Raw genomic sequence first — 16,476 nt, forward strand, 5'->3', positions numbered from 1 at the left:
TTCTTTGAGTTTATACTTGCTCGTTACACAGGGAGAGGCAACTTGAAAGTAGGGTCTACCTATCTTCTGAGGTCTCTAACGTAGTGCGACCTCTAATTTTTAAGCAGGGCAAATACGGAAATAAACATCTGAGAAAAGTGGCAAACCCACACACAAATGAACTACCAAAGCATCGACTTTCAAATAGCAGATACCCGTAATGTGCTTATTTATTGTAGCTAACACGGGCAAACCTGGAACCCTGTACTACCCTTTAGTACTATACTTCGCATCAGACGCCAAACGAATACACGTGACCCCAGAACTTGTAACAAAAACGATGATATTTAGATCAAATGGCGTAATAATGGAGCATTCGCCGGAGAAACCAACATCACACCCAGACTCGTATACTGTAGGTACGGCCCAGTAATTTTACATTTTGGGCAAAGATACCATGTCTAATTCCAAGAGACGGCGAATCGGTGGGGGAGCCACACCCATAGACACGTTGTCTAGCCCGATGTCGTCTCCAGTTGCTAAGACCGGGACCAATTATACCAATGCATACTATCCTCCGCACCACACCGGTTCAAACAGAGGTTCCGATGGGATAAGAAGAGATGCTAAAATTGTGGATAGGATTAATAATGAAGAACTAGATCTAATACCTACGAAAGTACCCAATGCTACTACACTTCCACTGCGGAGAGATTTGGTGGACCCTGCTCCAAGTAGCGATTTAGAACCGATAGACGGCACACCGCCAATGAAACGAATATACAATAGCAATAGGAAAAAGAATAACGGATTGCTACAATTGTCTTCTCCATCAAGTATGACCTCAATAAATCCAATTGTGCCACGAAGTAGTTTCCGCAACAATAACGTCATTATAAAAAACAGTGTCAAATATCTCATGTCGGGAGCACTCAACGTTTTAAACTTGAACAATTCAATAGTAAGCTATGAAAAGATACTCTGCCGTTTTATTGGTGATAGAACGGGCTGCAGACTGGACTTTTCAAACACTGGCATTTCATTATTCAACCCTTTGGATTTGGAGCAAGATTGCAAAACGGTTCTCTTTGATGCAAAATTCTCGTGCTTTGCAATCGTCTTAAAAGATATTCATCTCTTCAAATCAGGCTTAACCCTGCGCTCAAGTGCAGGAACAACACAGGATAGATTTATTGCCCTAATGTGGTTCAATCAAGGAGGGTTGGCAGAAAAGAGATTAAAAGACATGTACGACATTCTTCACCACAGTTTTCGGAAGGACAAAGTGAAAAGACTGTCTGATTTTGAGGTGGTCATGCGACAAATGAAAGAGTCATACAGTAACTGGAAAGACTCAACTGCAAGAACAAGTACATTGTCAATTTGGAAGGAAAACCGAATCGGGACTCGTTCAGACTTCCTTGACAAAGATTTGAAATCGCTATCAACAATTAGACGCCACACTGGAATTACAAAGTCTGGCAAAAAAATTCCCTTACCCAATAATGATACGAAGATGAATGAGGTTGGAACAATATCCGCGTCAAACTTCTACAGAGATCACTCGACTAAACCTCGACCCCTAAACCCATCAGAAGATAACAGCACTGCATCAGGTCCTCTCTTGAGGCGATCTGCAAGAAATGAGAGGGCGAGCAAATCTGATGACAAATACGTATCCATAAACTCGTCTGAAAACAATTTCGAAACACCAGAAGAGTTTAAGCCCAGTTTGAATTACGAATTTGATGACAATAGAAAGTACACCATTACTAACCAAGATTTCAAATGTTTATACAACAATGACTGGGTTAATGACAGTATAATTGATTTTTTCATAAAGTACTATATGGAGGAGTCCATTGTTCGAGGAGTTGTTATAAGAAATGAAGTTCTGGCCTTGTCTTCATTTTTTTATACAAAGCTAATCAGCGATTCCAATTCATATTATGAAAACGTCAAAAAGTGGGTTCAGAATGAAGATCTGGCCACGAAAAAGTATATCGTTATCCCTATCAACATCAACTTTCATTGGTTTGGATGCATTATCTCCAATCTAGATACGTTTTTCAAAGTCATGAACGAAAAGAACGAACGTTCTTCTAGATCAGATGAGCCATCTCGGAAATGTGACACTGAGGCGGAACTTGGAGTTAAAAAAGCCATTAATCCAGTGAACGGGCAGGCTACTGAAGCACTGGTCTCTTCTGATCCGCCAAGTACCAGCGATGCTACTGACACACCCTCTCATAAAGATACTGATGATTTATCGATCGGAACACCAATTATCACAGTTTTAACGTTTGATTCACTTCGTGCTAGCCACTCTAGAGAAGTCGACCCCATAAGGGAATTCCTAATAGGTTACGCCAAAGATAAATATGGAATGATCATTGATAGAGCATGGATCAAGATGAAAAACTGTTTGGTGCCGCAACAGCCAAATATGAGTGACTGTGGAGTGCATGTCATAATGACTGTGAAGAGATTCTTCAAAAACCCAGAGGAAACGATTCGTGTATGGAAAGGGGCTAAACAAAGAAATAGAAGCTCCAACAAGAGAGTCAATGAGTATTTCGAAAAGAGTAAAAGGGACAAGGCTAGGAAGAAACTGAGATTTGTTCTCAAGGCTTTACAGCAAATCCAGATTGATAAGAATGGGGGGAAAGTTGATGATCCTTACAATTCCGCAGCAGACGTAGAGTACGACAGCGAAGATTTTGAAATTATTGAAAACATGCCCAATCCTCAAGAAGAGCGTCAGCAGCCGGTAAGGGGCGATACTGAACATGAACTAAATGTTGGGGATGCTTCACCAACAGAGAATTCAAGTAAGTTGCGGCACTGTCAAAATGATATATCCTCTGACTATCGGAGCTCTTCGCCGCCAAGTAGTCCCGATTCAAACAGAAACACTAATTCCGCACGGGAACCCATTTCCATGAACGAGCGAGTTTTACCACCAGAGCTCCCCCCTCCATATTTAGGTTATAGGGAAGTAAAATCTTCTCCGGAACAAAACAACCAAATGGACTTGAGCGAGAGAAGCTATATAGAAAGTTCCCCATTGAAGCATAAACAGACAAAGGGTGATTTTTCCACGAACCACGAGGGTGGGACCAACACAGTCTCGCCCTTCTTTCATTCTCGATTGGTTAAACCAACTCCACATTTACCAATAGTATCTCCCAACTTGAAATCAAATTTTCCAAACGTATCACGCGCGACAAACGGACCATCATCAGATGCATTTGACGGGAGCACAGATCTCGTATCTCATGATGTATCCCGAAATATTGTAATTTCTGATGGTGAGGATGACGATGGCGACGTCAATTTAGTTGGTGAAACTACTAGCACAAGGGGTGAAAGTGTACCGATTGATATCGATCACAGTCTTCCAATTGCGACTGATCGGGTTGCAGAAATTCAAAAGGATATGGACAGAGAGTTAAATACGAGCTTGTCATCCGAAACATTTGATACTCATCAGAAAGATCTTACTGACACCAATACATTTGACGAACCCGAAAGGAACGAGAGTCTTAATATCCCTCAAACACAAAGCAGCCTCCCAATATCGCTATCCGATGACGAATGAAGCAAGTCTTAGAACGAGAACTATTCCTTCTCAGGTCTAACGATAATCAAAAAAAGAAAATTTAATACGTGCATTCTAGATAAAATACAATAATCATGATAAATCTATATATCCCTAGTAAGTGGCGAGACGAAAATCGGTCACTTACGATGTTTCTACATTTTCATAATTCTCCAAAGATCTCCCCTTAGCGTAAACTTGGTCTTTGACATCCTGAACCGCCTTTCCGAACCAAAACCTCATAATGTGCACGAAATGGTAGATCGCTACTGATAGGGTTGCCAGACACACTATCATCGAACTATAATGCATAGACGTAGTCATGTCTTGATAATGCTCCATTGGGGTTCTTAGTTTGATAAAATACATGGCGTCCAGGAACGACCTATACTTCGTTGAACTGAAATAAAACTCGTAGACCATGGGCCCACCCACAACGACAGTAATAAACAGGAAAGCCTTGCATAAGTTTTTGACAGGCGCTGCTAAGTTCAGCCCCCATATCATCTTTATAACATCGGCAAAGCGCTGATTATTGATTTGGATGAGTTGCCCAGATGATTTGATTGTCGGGAACACAAACCAAAAGATCGATAGAACGAACACTAGGGTTTTAAACATTTCCACCCCACCACCTGACAACATTGTGTACTTCTTCAAAGATGGGGCGAATTCTAGAGCGGTTCTTGTTGCGTATGCGGCTGTGTACCTCAGGAAATAAATCATAACACTGACCGTGAGGGTCACCAAAAATCCTCCCAAAAAGTTAAGAAGTGAGAAAACAATAGACTTCATCACAAAGTTTTCAAAGATCAGATCAAATGCTCTTTGACGAGGGACCGCAGGGTTCAAATTGACATTGGGCGCATTAGCCACAACGGGTTGCTCTTCGTCGCCCTCGTTGCCACCATTGGCGTCACCATCTTCCACGACAACCTCGCTGAAGAAATAGCGGGACAAATCGTGTTCCTTGTAAAAGTCCAGTGCGAGAGACAGTATAATCGCACCGAAAGAAGTGTACTGGAAGTTGCATTGCCGGTAACCTTCCCTAATCAATGTTTTAAACGCAGTTAACTTATCATGGAATCCGGACATCCAAAGAACAGGTAGCACGACAGCAGAAAGAGTGTTGGTCGTATACTGTGAAAGCACAGCAATAGAGAAGATTAGTATAGACGCGAAGAGCCACATTAATCCGATCAGAGTCATGTATCTTAGTTTGAAATGAGGAGGCACGTAACAGATGAAGTAATCATCAAAATCTGTGTTTTGGTGATCTAAATATGCGAATTCACCAGCGTTGCGTCTGTTCCTTTCTTTGATTCTCTTGAGATCTAGCGGTTTCAAAAGTTTATCATCTTTTGTCACGGGTAGGAACATGGTTTGCACGTAGTTGCGAGAGACGATGTCAGAGGATGGGACACGCATCAAAGTACCATCGGGCACGAAGTACGCGTGTATATCTTTATTTTCTTTGAACAATGTCCTAGCCTGCATAACAGTCTTTGGGTTGGAGAACAGATCTGGGTTCGACCATTGAGCCGTCTTTGTTGCAAAGAAATGATAGAAACTGTTCCTGTACAGGACATGCCCTCTTTCGAGTGCGTAGTCCTTACCCAAGATGAACGATGACAAACGCAGTTTCCTTGCGATAATAGTCATCACGGTCATCCAGTAGTGCCTAACCAAAGCCTTGACGTTTGGATTTTCTTCGATCAAGTTCTTCGCAATGATGAAACCCAGAATCATGGTGCCGACATTGACAAACCCTATTGTACTGAAGAGTGGGTGTGCGTCCAAAATTCTTGTCTTGAAAACGTATGGGAATAAGAGTCTCGTATGGATGCCGAATCCTGCGATGATGAAGACTGCGTAGATGAACATGGAGAGGCAGAGTCTTGACAACTGGATGGACATTGGGTGGATAAGACTATCATGCAAGATCTTTATGTTTGGATCGTCTGGGGACCTAATAAAAAATAGTACACCGGGTCTTATGATGTACTGTCTAATCATGCCGATGTACTTGGCAAACCAGTACATGTACAAGGTGCCTATGGCCCAGTAGATGATGTAGGACATTGGGCTCCAGAATTTGAAGACTTGGGTGACCCAAAGCCATGTAGTTGGTGAGCCCAGAATTGGTGCAATCAGCGATATATCAAGCATTACCCCGGCAAGGATAGGGAACCCTGCTAGCTCTATAAAAAATAGGGTGAAAACTTTGAAAGTGCATCTGATAGCGAACAAAATTTGAAAAACGAGTCTTCTCTTCTTGTTTGTCATACCGTGCGTGCGGTTGTATCCACGGCGAATAAATTCGGACGCCACGCAAAGTAGTGCGACAAAAGTGCTGTAAGTGACAAGACCTGGCAGCAGTCTGACCTCAGTCAAGTAGTCCAAGGACCCGTCTCTGTAGCAATTGTAGTAGTACTGGGCGTTCTGGAAGACGTTTGTTTCGATCCAGGTCTCAATCACACTCAGTATGGGTACCTTTTGCGCGACATTATTGTTAAGATTTCTCAGCCCACTTAGACGATATGCAGTGGAGATACCGTGTCCAATGGTTTTTATCGTACCTAGGTACAAGTTTAGGAGCTGGTATCCGATGACTGTGGGGACAAAATACGACACAAATGCGTACGCGTTGATGATAACAACTGCTAGTAGGAAGTAGAGCAGGACGGTGCTGAATCTCAGCTTGAGCAGCATGACGAAGGGTGCTCCGCCTTGGTCCGGTTCGTTCTGCATAGCGGCCTCATCTTCAAGGTCCTGCTGTTGCAACTGTGGCTGCTGTATGTCTGCACCGCCGGCAAAGACGTCTGCCAGCTGAATTCTGGGTTCCTCTGGCTCGTGGTGGTGTATTGGGTTTGGTGGCTGTACTGGGCGTAGAGGGTGTTCGAACGGGTTTTCTGCGAACTCTGGCGGGCGTTCCTCCGGGAGTCTCAATCCAGTGAAACTGTCATCATGCGAGTGTATGCTGCTGTGGTCCGACTCATCGTTGGCGCTGTCAGGACCCAAATTCTCCTCCTCCTCCTCATTCTCACGGTCTTCTAGACTAGCATCCAACTCGCCGTTGTGAACGAGCTCGTCCAATTCATGCCGGTCCGCCACCACGTCTCCCACGTCCCCCACGTCAACTTCCGCGTCGAGGTCATCACCGTCCTCCTGTTTCAACAATTCCTTGTTTCTCATGATGCGGGCCACCTGTTCTAGCATCTCGTCGTCCACGTCCGGGAACCTCTCCCTCAGTCTGTTCTTGTAATCTTCAAGGGAGTAACTTGGCCCAATCTTATGGAAAACCATCTTCCCAAACACGTCCTCACGTACGATCATGTCGTACTGGAAGTACAGTGCGAGATGGAGCAAAAGTAACAGACCAATCTGGGAGACTGAAAACTTGATGTTCTCGAGCAGCGCTGTGACGAGCAATGGGATGTTCTGGTATACCCCAGCTGTGGTGAATTTAAAGGCAAGCTTGTCCCTGTTCGTGGTCATGTCCTCACTGTACCCAAACCACAGACTCTTGAAGAACTCATTCTTGTAAGGCAGTTTACCATCAAGCACGAAAGTGTACAGTTTCCCAGAGACGTTCCATGCGAGGATAGTTCCCCCCACAAGCAACCCCAAAGCGAATGTGACAAGGACTGTATTTTTCAATTTGATGAGGTACAACTTCGACGTGTTCGTGAGGAGCAACCGTAGCGGGATCTTCTCCGGCATCGTTTCCGCATACGTCGTTTTGAACTGGAACGGGTGGTGGCATATGTCACAGTATATGGCCGCTCCATGTGGGTCGTTGATGTCTATGTTTCTCGCCTCGATCCACTCCAGTAGACACGGCTCATGAAGGTACTTGATGGACCCCTTACACTTGCACGGGTGGAATAGCGGGTTATCGTCCGTCGCCTCCCCTCTGCATATCCTGCAGGTCGCACCTGAGAGAGCGCCAGAACCTTCTAAACTACTCATTGCTGGGACGTATTCCTCACAAGTAGAGATAGTGTGTGCGTGCTGTCGTCTAGTGTCCTCTGATCAGTCAGTGCTGAGGCGTGTGCTTCTGTTGAGTGGAGTGCTTACGTGGTGGGAACAAGAAAACGATAGTTGTCAACTTTTTGAAAGATTTTTGACACTTCACCGCGACCTTTAAACGAGAGTGAGAGTGAGGGACCCACGGGTGTTGGTTGCTTGGGATGCTCAGACGGCCTGCTACGAGGGTGACTCTGTCCCCCGGGGAAGTAGCTGAATTGACGCGCGAACTGCAGGAGCGACTGGACAGTTCTCGGAGGGTTCGACAACCACCGAGGCCCTCACAGCAAGCTGTACCATCGCAAGAGAACCCTTTCTACAACGAGTGAGGGTGCCTCTGACTTACATGTGTATACGTATATATATTATAGACTCTGTCATCGTTTCAGATACTCACAACTCTTACAGCTTGTTACCGTGTTTCCGCCTGGAGGTACGCAATGACCTCTTTCCGCTTGCTCATGATATCCGCGAGGTTCGGCGTGTGTGTGACCTCTGCGGCCGGGTCGTTCCCTATCATGTTATCCACTGTGGTGGCCCTTCTCAAAGCGGTGTCCCTGAGATACTCGTCCTGTGAGACCCTCTTGAGGGTGAACAAGTTGTAGTAAGTGAGTTTGTTGTGGGATAGTATTGTCGCGGTGATGAACAGCGCCAGTGCGGCGTACGTCTCGTAGACTATGTCTCTTGGGACGGGGGGTGTCCGTGCGGTGTCCTGTGCTGCGTTCTTCATCAATTGATGGTATTCGAAGCTGGAGAATGCCGCGTGCAACAGCAGCAACACGGACACGAAGTAGACCAGTCTGCTAATGAACCCCATTCCTAAACAGCGGTGGGATCTACTGGTGGTGTGAGATGGGATCTAGCGGTGACTTCTAAAAGTCCACCTCTTTATGAATCAAATTTTTGTTCATTATAATCAAATTGATAAAGTGATTCTCATCACGAAGAACAAATGTGGGTTACTTGTTTGCGAATGTGTATGTATGTCGTACGTAAGACGGGGGGCACAAAGCAAAGTGCAATCTATTTCTTCTCAGTGGGCTGTTTCCTTGTTGGGTCATTGAGTTTGAGAACGTCTAGTGCGGGCCCCAGGAGTCTTTCAAACCCGCTCTTCCCCAAAGACGCCACTTTCGTTCTCTTTGTAGTGCGGATCGTTGCCTGACGAGGAATATCCTTTAGTAGGGCGATCTCACCGAAGTAGTCCCCCTTGTGTAGTGTATTGACTACGCCTTCCCCCTTCTTGGACACTTCTACCTCACCATACTCAATGAGGTAGAAATTCTCCCCCGACTCACCCTCGCGGATGATCGTGCTCCCCGGTTCGAAGATCTGCGTGTCCAGTGCGTCAGCCAATTTACTTCTCTCGTAAGTAGTCAAGGACTTGAGCACGGGGATGGACTTCAGCAAATCATCGTACATGACCCGCTTCTTGAACGAGTTCCCCAACAGGATCTTTCTGAAGGTGAGTCTGTCAAGGGCCCACAGTATGCAGTCACTTGTCGCGACCACTGTGGCGGCACGAGGGTTGTTGTACATGAGGGCCAGTTCACCAAAGGATGAACCGGGCCCGGAGGTACTCACACGGTGGTCCCCGACATAGAACTCCACGGTCCCGTTCTCGACGATATAGAAGTAGTCCCCCTCTTCCCCCTGTTTGATGATGATTGCATCCTTGGCGACGTGTTTCTCCTCTAGACAGTTTATAACCAGTCTCTTTGAATCTGCGTCCAGCTTGTTGAACAAGAAGTTCTTCCCTATAGATTTCTCCAACCTATGCAGTTGTTCACTGGACTTCTCCTTGTAGTGTTCTGGCACCCAGTCATCAAACAGGTTAGGATGCAGTGTCTCCCCTGAGACGGAAGTTCTTCTATCCGCATTGAACGCAATGGGTCTCTGTTGTTGTTGTTGTGGAACAGGGTGTGCATCCGCTGGTGGGGGAGAGTTCTGTCTTTTTTGAGTCATTGATGCTGGGTCCAACGGAGAGTTAACTCTCTTTCTCGAGTCACCGCCACTAGCATCTTTCCCAATATCAAACCCACCTTTAAACAACCCACCACCACCACCACTACTACCGGACTTCAAATCAGTGGCAGATGGAGACGCAGAGACATCCTCTTTCGCCTTTGGATCATTATCCTGGAACGGGGACTTAAAGGAGACACTCGCGCCCCTTGCCGACTCCTCAGCCAGCGAGGTCGCTGACCCACTGTTACTGTGGGACAGTGACCCAGCACCACCGCCGGCACGTCTTGGAAACAGCACTATATTCTTAGACAGGGCCAGTTTCTCCTGTCTCTTAACGAAGGCCCGTTGCACCTCGAGCCGCTTGTTGAAGTAGTTTGCACCGAACTGCACAAAATCCTCCGGGTTCTCCCTAGTTGCCTCTGCTTTGAACAGTTCCAGTTCCTGTTGCTGCTCTTGCGACCCTGCCATCTTGCGGACTTGTGGGTGTATCTACAACTACCAGTATACCAGACCGTGTCATACCACCACCCTTCAAACTCACTGTAACGTATAGTCTGAAAACGGCTGGAAAGGGTTTTGGCAGCTTCCAAGGGGCGGGCAGGAGCGGCAGACCGGGTAAACCGCGTCGTGTCGTGGCGAGTGACGTGCACCCGGGTGGCTGGGTGTTAGCGGCACGTGCGGCTGCAGCGCGCGGTTTACCCGGCTTCCACAGCGCACCGCAGCTATAAGTAGGACCCGCCTCTCGTTGGGGTAAAACCCAGAGGGTGTTTTGCACGCAGTGCAGCAGACCGTAGCAGTGGGTGACAGAGGGACGAGATGCTGCTGTCACTTGGTGTTCTCGCAGCCGTCGCACAGCAGTGCAGCGGCCACTCCCACGGTGCCACCGCCCGTGTCGTATCCCGGTACCAACGCAGGCTCGCGGACACCGTGTTCGTCCACACTCCGAGGGGCAACGCACTGCTGGCCACGGTGCTGTTGCAGTGTGTCCCCCCGGCGGTCGCACTGCTGGCGGCACGCACCACGGGGGCGCTGTCCAGTGGCACCACGGCCACGGCGTTCGCACTGGGGACTCTGCTGGGGGACGTGTTTCTGCACCTGATACCGCACTGCGACCCTGGGTCGCTCGGGGTAGGGTTGTTTGCTGGGTTTGTCGCGTTCTTGGCTCTTGATAGGGTCGCTGCGGTGTTGCAGGGGGGCGCTACCAGTCACAGCCACAGCCACAGCCACAGTCATGTTCATGGCACACAGGAGACACAAGGGGAACACGCGCCTTCCTTGCTCCTCAACGTCATCTCCGATGCCGCGCATAACGCAACAGACGGGATCGCGCTGGCCTCGGCTTTCTACAAGTCAAGCAACGTGGGCGCGGTCACCGCGTTGGCGATAGCGATACACGAGATACCGCACGCCGTGGCGGATTTTGCAGTGTTGAGGTCTAAATCGAGATGGGTACGTGCTAAACTGGCTACTTTGCTGCTTGCAGTGGTCGGTACCGCTCTTGGGTGCCACTTGAATGAACACGCGGCTGAGTTCGGAGACCCGGCAAGGCTGACTTTACCGGTTACCGCTGGTGGGCTACTATATATCGCTGCTACGGGGCTGTTGCCGCAACTACGTGAGGGCACTGCTACTAGTTTGCCGTACTCAAGGGTGACAGAGTTGCGTGCGGTGGTCGTGCAGCTCCTGGCGGTCACCTTAGGGTTCCTCACTGTACATTCCATGCACGGGTGAATACGTTTTATTTTATTTATATATATCGGTAAACGTCACACATATAGTACAACAACGTAACCCCGTAGCCCCCCCCCCCCCCCCAACCACACCCCCTCGATGTCTGACAAGCAGTACACGGCGGCGCTGGATCTGTTGCGCAGATTGGACCCTGACCAGACGCGTGCCAATGTCGCGAATCTGATCAGTTTAGAACCAGAACTAGCGGAAGATCTCCTTGCTGCAGTGGACACACCACTCACAGTGCAGAAGGATCCACACGCCTCGCACAGAGAGTTCCTATGTTGCGATTACAACAGGGATATCGACTCGTATAGGTCCCCCTGGTCAAACGAGTACGTCCCTGAACTGACCGAGGAGGACGCCCAGGAGTCTCCGTTCCCCTCGGACCCACTAAGACAACTGGAAGTGCTGTGTAACGACTCGTTCGACGTCTACAGAGATTTGTACTACGAGGGCGGGATCTCTAGTGTGTACCTCTGGGATTTGGAGGACTCCACAGACGGGGACTTCGCAGGCGTCGTCCTGTTCAAGAAGACCAACGTCGGTGGTGAATGGGACAGTATTCACGTCGTGGAGGTTACCGCTGCAGATGAGTCCCGTGCGGTGTACAACTACAAAGTCACCACAACGGTCATCTTACAACTGCGTTCCGAGAAACAGAACGGGCTTGCGCTTTCAGGGAACCTGACAAGACAATTGGAGAGAGACGCACCAGTGGCACACGCAGCGGGGGACTCCATTGACGCAGTGCACGTCTCGCATGTAGCTAACTTGGGGCAACTCGTCGAGGATGTGGAGTCCCAGACGAGAAACTTGCTCGACACAGTATACTTCGAGAAGACAAAGGATGTGCTGCAACAGGTCAGACTCGCCAACGCGCACACGGCAGAAACTCAGTTGAACAAGAAACAACACCAGGATGTCATCCGTGGTCTGCAAAACCTATGAGGGAGGTTCCCCTCCCCACTATACATACCTCTACGTACAACAAGTCTCAATTGAAAACTGAAAAATTTTAAGTGGTGGGCCTCGAAGCCTCTATCAGCGTGTGTGTGTCTCCTTCTCTTGCAAGTTCCAACTGCAACTGCCACACACACACCCAACACATGAAGACCAAAGTGATATCGGAGGCCAGGGTGTACGCCGACGCAAACCAGTTGCGCCCTAGGGAGTACTGGGACTACGAAAACACAAACATCGACTGGTCGACCTCGAACCTTAGGGACTACGAGATCGAGACGAAAGTAGGGAGGGGCAAGTACAGCGAGGTGTTTCGCGGCGTACAACTGTCCTCCCGCAACAACATCGTCATCAAGATGCTCAAGCCCGTCAAGAAGAAGAAGATCAAAAGAGAGATCACTATTCTTAGCAACTTGTCCAACGAGGGCAGCGCGCCCACGGGGAAACAGATTGACATCGACGGGGAGTACTACAAGAACAAGACCCCGGACGCAGCCCAGAACAGGCGCAAGTACATCTACGCAGCCCCGCACAACGGACAGGAAAACATTATCCAGTTGCTAGATATCATACGGGACCCAGTATCCCGCACACCGGCACTCGTCTTTGAGTACGTCAACAACTACGACTTTAGAGTGCTGTACCCGAAGCTCACCGCGCTAGACATGAAGTTCTACATGTTTGAACTGCTCAAGGCGCTAGATTACTGCCACTCCATGGGCATCATGCACAGGGACGTTAAGCCGCATAACGTCATGATCGACCACAAGAACAGAACTCTAAGGCTCATCGACTGGGGGCTTGCCGAGTTCTACCACGTCAATGAGGAGTACAACGTCCGCGTTGCGTCGCGGTTTTTCAAAGGTCCAGAACTGCTTGTCGACTACAGAATGTACGATTACTCCTTAGATCTTTGGTCATTCGGCACAATGCTAGCGTCAATGATCTTCCAAAAGGAACCATTCTTTCACGGGAACAGCAACACGGACCAGCTCGTCAAGATCGTGCGCGTCTTGGGGTCCGAGGACTTCGAGAGGTACCTCACCAAGTACCAGATCTCCCTACCAGCAGAGTTCCACGACATGGATCAATACATCCGCAGACCGTGGCACAGATTCATCAACGACGCGAACAAACACCTCTCCGACGACGAGGAGGTCATTGACCTCATCGACAACTTGCTCAGGTACGACCACCAGGAAAGACTCACGGCAAAGGAGGCCATGGGCCACCCGTGGTTCGATCAGGTCCGCCCGACGTAAACCAGAAAATAAGAACGACCCAAATACAATACAGTATACAAACAAGATTATAAACGACTATGTGTATCTCCTTGTGTGTCTTGACGACACACGCTACGCTCCTCTGGGGAAGGGTCCACGGCTGACGATAGACCTGATTGTACGAATAAATAATATTAATATTGGAAGTGTGATATAATAAGAATTAATAATAAGAACAATGAGCATATAGATGTTGTATCTGTGGTTACACGCCTTGAACATACTTTAAGGTACTTTTTTATGTATTTCTGCTCCCATCCCCGGCCTCCCTGTAATATTGTGCTTGTATGCCTGCTTATAAATGCTGACCCGTGCAAGGATCCCCCTTACCTCAGTCCGCCAACATGTGGTCGTCTTCCAGTTTCACGATGAGTCCATTTTCGTTGACCTCGTTGACATCCTCGTCTATCATCAGGAGCTCCTCCATGATCTTGAGGTCTTTGTTCTCGGCGCCGCCATGACACTCCTGGAAGTGCGACTCCGTGAACTTCTTAAACTTGAGGATCAGTTTCTCGTAGTACTTGAGCTTCTTTTTGATGATCGCGTTCTCTCGCGAAATGCTGTTGAAATCGTTCTTCAATTGCACCTGTGCGACTTTCTTCCTCTGCCGACACTTGGACGCAGCTATCCTGTTCCTTTCCAACAGACGCGCCCTCTTCCACGCCGTCGTGCCCGGCACGGGGTCGTTCTTGTCGTCGACAGAGTACGAGTTGTCCGATGTGATCGATGAAAGCGACTGTGCTCTGTTGCTCCTTGGGGGAGGAAATGACGAGATGTGTTGTTCTTGGGGAATCTGCTGTGCCGGTCCATTCTTCAGCACCTGTGCTTGTGTCAATGGCGGCTGAGGGAGCCCGTTGATCTGGTTGGGCACATTCATGTTATTGGGCACCAGTGGGAAATCTTCATGTGGTGCGTAGTGTTGTTGTTGCTGTTGTTGTTGGTGCAGTGCAATATTGTTATGGTTTAGCATGGGCTGGCCCTGGGGCCCCAACACACTACCCAGAGGACTCTCCCCAGCTGGTTTCGCCCAGTGATCGTTACCGGGCATGTTGGGGACCGCGCCCATCGGTAGCTGTTTCAGCATTTCGTTCCCGGGAGTCCCATCTGCAGGATTACTAGGGATATGGATGTTTGCCTGTTGTTGTTGGGGTGTGTGGTGCGGTTGACGGAACCTTTGGTGAGGCATTGGTGGCGGTTGTGTATTGTATAAATTTTCAACTGTCTCCAAGTCCTCTCCCAGTTGGCTGATTTGCCCGTTCGAGATCGATATCCTCCTCCTTCTGACAGGTTCGTCAAAGAAGGGCATTGCACTTTGGAAGATCGGTGGGTTTGTCATTGGTAAGTGTGACACGTCCACACCGAACGGCTGGAAGAAGGACGATAGAGATTCCTGGATCGACGGATCATTTATCGCATGCGGATTGTTATTTATCGTGGACAGGTACAGCTGTTTGTTCGTTGACGTTATATCCCTGAAATTGAATTTACCACCGCTTACGCTGTCCGCTGGTGCCATGGGCCCTGCACCGACAGAGGCAGCACCACCATTGTTATCTGCCATCGACGTGGGTACTTTGACCGACCCTGTTGTCGCTGGGCGAAACCCACCACCACCATTACCCGTAGCTGCTGCTACGGCTGCTGCAGCCGCTGCCCCCGCCGCGGAAGCATTAGCAACACCATTACCGTTAACCCCGTTTGTATCCATGTTATTCGTCACTGGGGACAAATCTGTCGTCGAGGACAGCACGTCTATATTGGAAGCTGTTGTGGGAGCCGTTGATGGATCCGCGGAATGCGGGTCCAACACTATATCGTTCAACACACTCCTGTTATGTCCTTGAACCACCTCTGCTGGGGGCACACTATCCGGATGGTAGTTGTTCATCGTTTCCTTGACTCGCTCCCCATGACCACTCTTCACGCTTCCTGCACCGCCGTGCCTCATCTGCTGCAAAGCGATATCGGAGACCCCATCCGCGAGCATCCCATCCGCTAGAGGGAAGTACCCACCCGCCTGGAACTGCTGGCGCCCCTGCTGCTGCTGCTGCTGCTGCTGCTGTTGTTGTTGTTGTTGTTGTTGTTGTTGTTGTTGTGCCTGTTGCATGTACATATGTTGTTGCACCATACCGTTAGCGACGCCCATCCTGTGGTTGTTGACCGCTGTATCCCCTACACTCTGACCACGGTGCAGCATACCGTACGTGTTATTGTTGCTAGTATGCTCCATGTGTGTGTGGATATACCTGTATATCCCCTCGAGTGTACGACGGTCAGTGTGATTACTACGAACGAGAGAGGAGAGTTTTTAGAACCGAAAGACTTTTCAAAATGAGGACGGAAAAGAAGAAAGAAAGGAAAAAAAAGAAAAAGAAAAAAGACAGTGCTTACCAACAAGAAACAGTAGTACTGTCAGCGTGTGCCATAGGAGACACTGAGTGAACCAACTCTTTCAAAGTTGATAGGGTGGGTGTAGATGTACTGAGTGTTGCACACACTGTTAGTCTCTTGCCTCTCGTCAACCAGGCTGTGTAACTCTTCTTCTGTCTCTCCTCTCAATCGACAGCCCGTTTTTGCCGCTTTGTCATATTCTCTCGTTTCTTTTTGCTGAAAAGGGGACGGAATGTGGCGGGAATGTCGTTTTGGACGGCGCGTGTGGCTGGGTGTGTGTCTGTCTGTTTGACAGATGGTAGCGCCGTTTGTATGCGGCATGTGGGTGTTCCTCGATTAGGTGGAAGTGTTTTGAGGTTTTCCGATTTACAGAACCCGGTTCTCTTGCTGCTTTGAAGAGAGAGTGGGTGTGATGAAAGTGTTGTGACTTGTACATAGAAACCAGTGAGATCGATTTGTGTACGATGTAATGCCTAGAGACACAGAGAGTGGTTTGTTCTTGCTTCCGTGTCTCTCGTACTTCTTACAATTCGC

General features: G+C 48.6%; 8 protein-coding genes across 8 annotated transcripts; 4 read left to right on the forward strand and 4 right to left on the reverse strand.

Moving 5' to 3' along the window:
• Positions 1–436: 436 nt before the first annotated feature.
• Positions 437–3,580, forward strand: ULP2 (SUMO protease ULP2; the record flags this gene model as incomplete). Its single annotated transcript, XM_022609555.1, has 1 exon — positions 437–3,580. The coding sequence occupies one exon, from the start codon at positions 437–439 to the stop codon at positions 3,578–3,580; it is 3,144 nt and encodes a 1,047-aa protein (XP_022465940.1).
• Positions 3,581–3,724: 144 nt separating this feature from the next.
• Positions 3,725–7,552, reverse strand: SSM4 (E3 ubiquitin-protein ligase SSM4; the record flags this gene model as incomplete). Its single annotated transcript, XM_022609556.1, has 1 exon — positions 3,725–7,552. The coding sequence occupies one exon, from the start codon at positions 7,550–7,552 to the stop codon at positions 3,725–3,727; it is 3,828 nt and encodes a 1,275-aa protein (XP_022465941.1).
• A 469-nt stretch (positions 7,553–8,021) lies between these two features.
• Positions 8,022–8,426, reverse strand: EMC5 (Emc5p; the record flags this gene model as incomplete). The annotated part of the gene is made up of 1 exon (XM_022609557.1): positions 8,022–8,426. The coding sequence occupies one exon, from the start codon at positions 8,424–8,426 to the stop codon at positions 8,022–8,024; it is 405 nt and encodes a 134-aa protein (XP_022465942.1).
• A 206-nt stretch (positions 8,427–8,632) lies between these two features.
• BCY1 (cAMP-dependent protein kinase regulatory subunit BCY1) lies at positions 8,633–10,042 on the reverse strand (the record flags this gene model as incomplete). The annotated part of the gene is made up of 1 exon (XM_022609558.1): positions 8,633–10,042. The coding sequence occupies one exon, from the start codon at positions 10,040–10,042 to the stop codon at positions 8,633–8,635; it is 1,410 nt and encodes a 469-aa protein (XP_022465943.1).
• Positions 10,043–10,390: 348 nt separating this feature from the next.
• On the forward strand, positions 10,391–11,305 carry YKE4 (Zn(2+) transporter YKE4; the record flags this gene model as incomplete). The annotated part of the gene is made up of 1 exon (XM_022609559.1): positions 10,391–11,305. One exon carries the CDS (start codon positions 10,391–10,393, stop codon positions 11,303–11,305), a length of 915 nt encoding a protein of 304 aa, XP_022465944.1.
• A 99-nt stretch (positions 11,306–11,404) lies between these two features.
• On the forward strand, positions 11,405–12,256 carry CAP2 (F-actin-capping protein subunit beta; the record flags this gene model as incomplete). Its single annotated transcript, XM_022609560.1, has 1 exon — positions 11,405–12,256. The coding sequence occupies one exon, from the start codon at positions 11,405–11,407 to the stop codon at positions 12,254–12,256; it is 852 nt and encodes a 283-aa protein (XP_022465945.1).
• Positions 12,257–12,414: 158 nt separating this feature from the next.
• Positions 12,415–13,530, forward strand: CKA1 (casein kinase 2 catalytic subunit CKA1; the record flags this gene model as incomplete). The annotated part of the gene is made up of 1 exon (XM_022609561.1): positions 12,415–13,530. One exon carries the CDS (start codon positions 12,415–12,417, stop codon positions 13,528–13,530), a length of 1,116 nt encoding a protein of 371 aa, XP_022465946.1.
• A 352-nt stretch (positions 13,531–13,882) lies between these two features.
• CST6 (Cst6p) lies at positions 13,883–15,781 on the reverse strand (the record flags this gene model as incomplete). Its single annotated transcript, XM_022609564.1, has 1 exon — positions 13,883–15,781. One exon carries the CDS (start codon positions 15,779–15,781, stop codon positions 13,883–13,885), a length of 1,899 nt encoding a protein of 632 aa, XP_022465947.1.
• Between the last annotated feature and the right edge of the window lie 695 nt (positions 15,782–16,476).

This window comes from Huiozyma naganishii, chromosome 8, assembly GCF_000348985.1.
Source record: "Huiozyma naganishii CBS 8797 chromosome 8, complete genome".
In the NCBI taxonomy this organism is placed as follows: domain Eukaryota; kingdom Fungi; phylum Ascomycota; class Saccharomycetes; order Saccharomycetales; family Saccharomycetaceae; genus Huiozyma; species Huiozyma naganishii.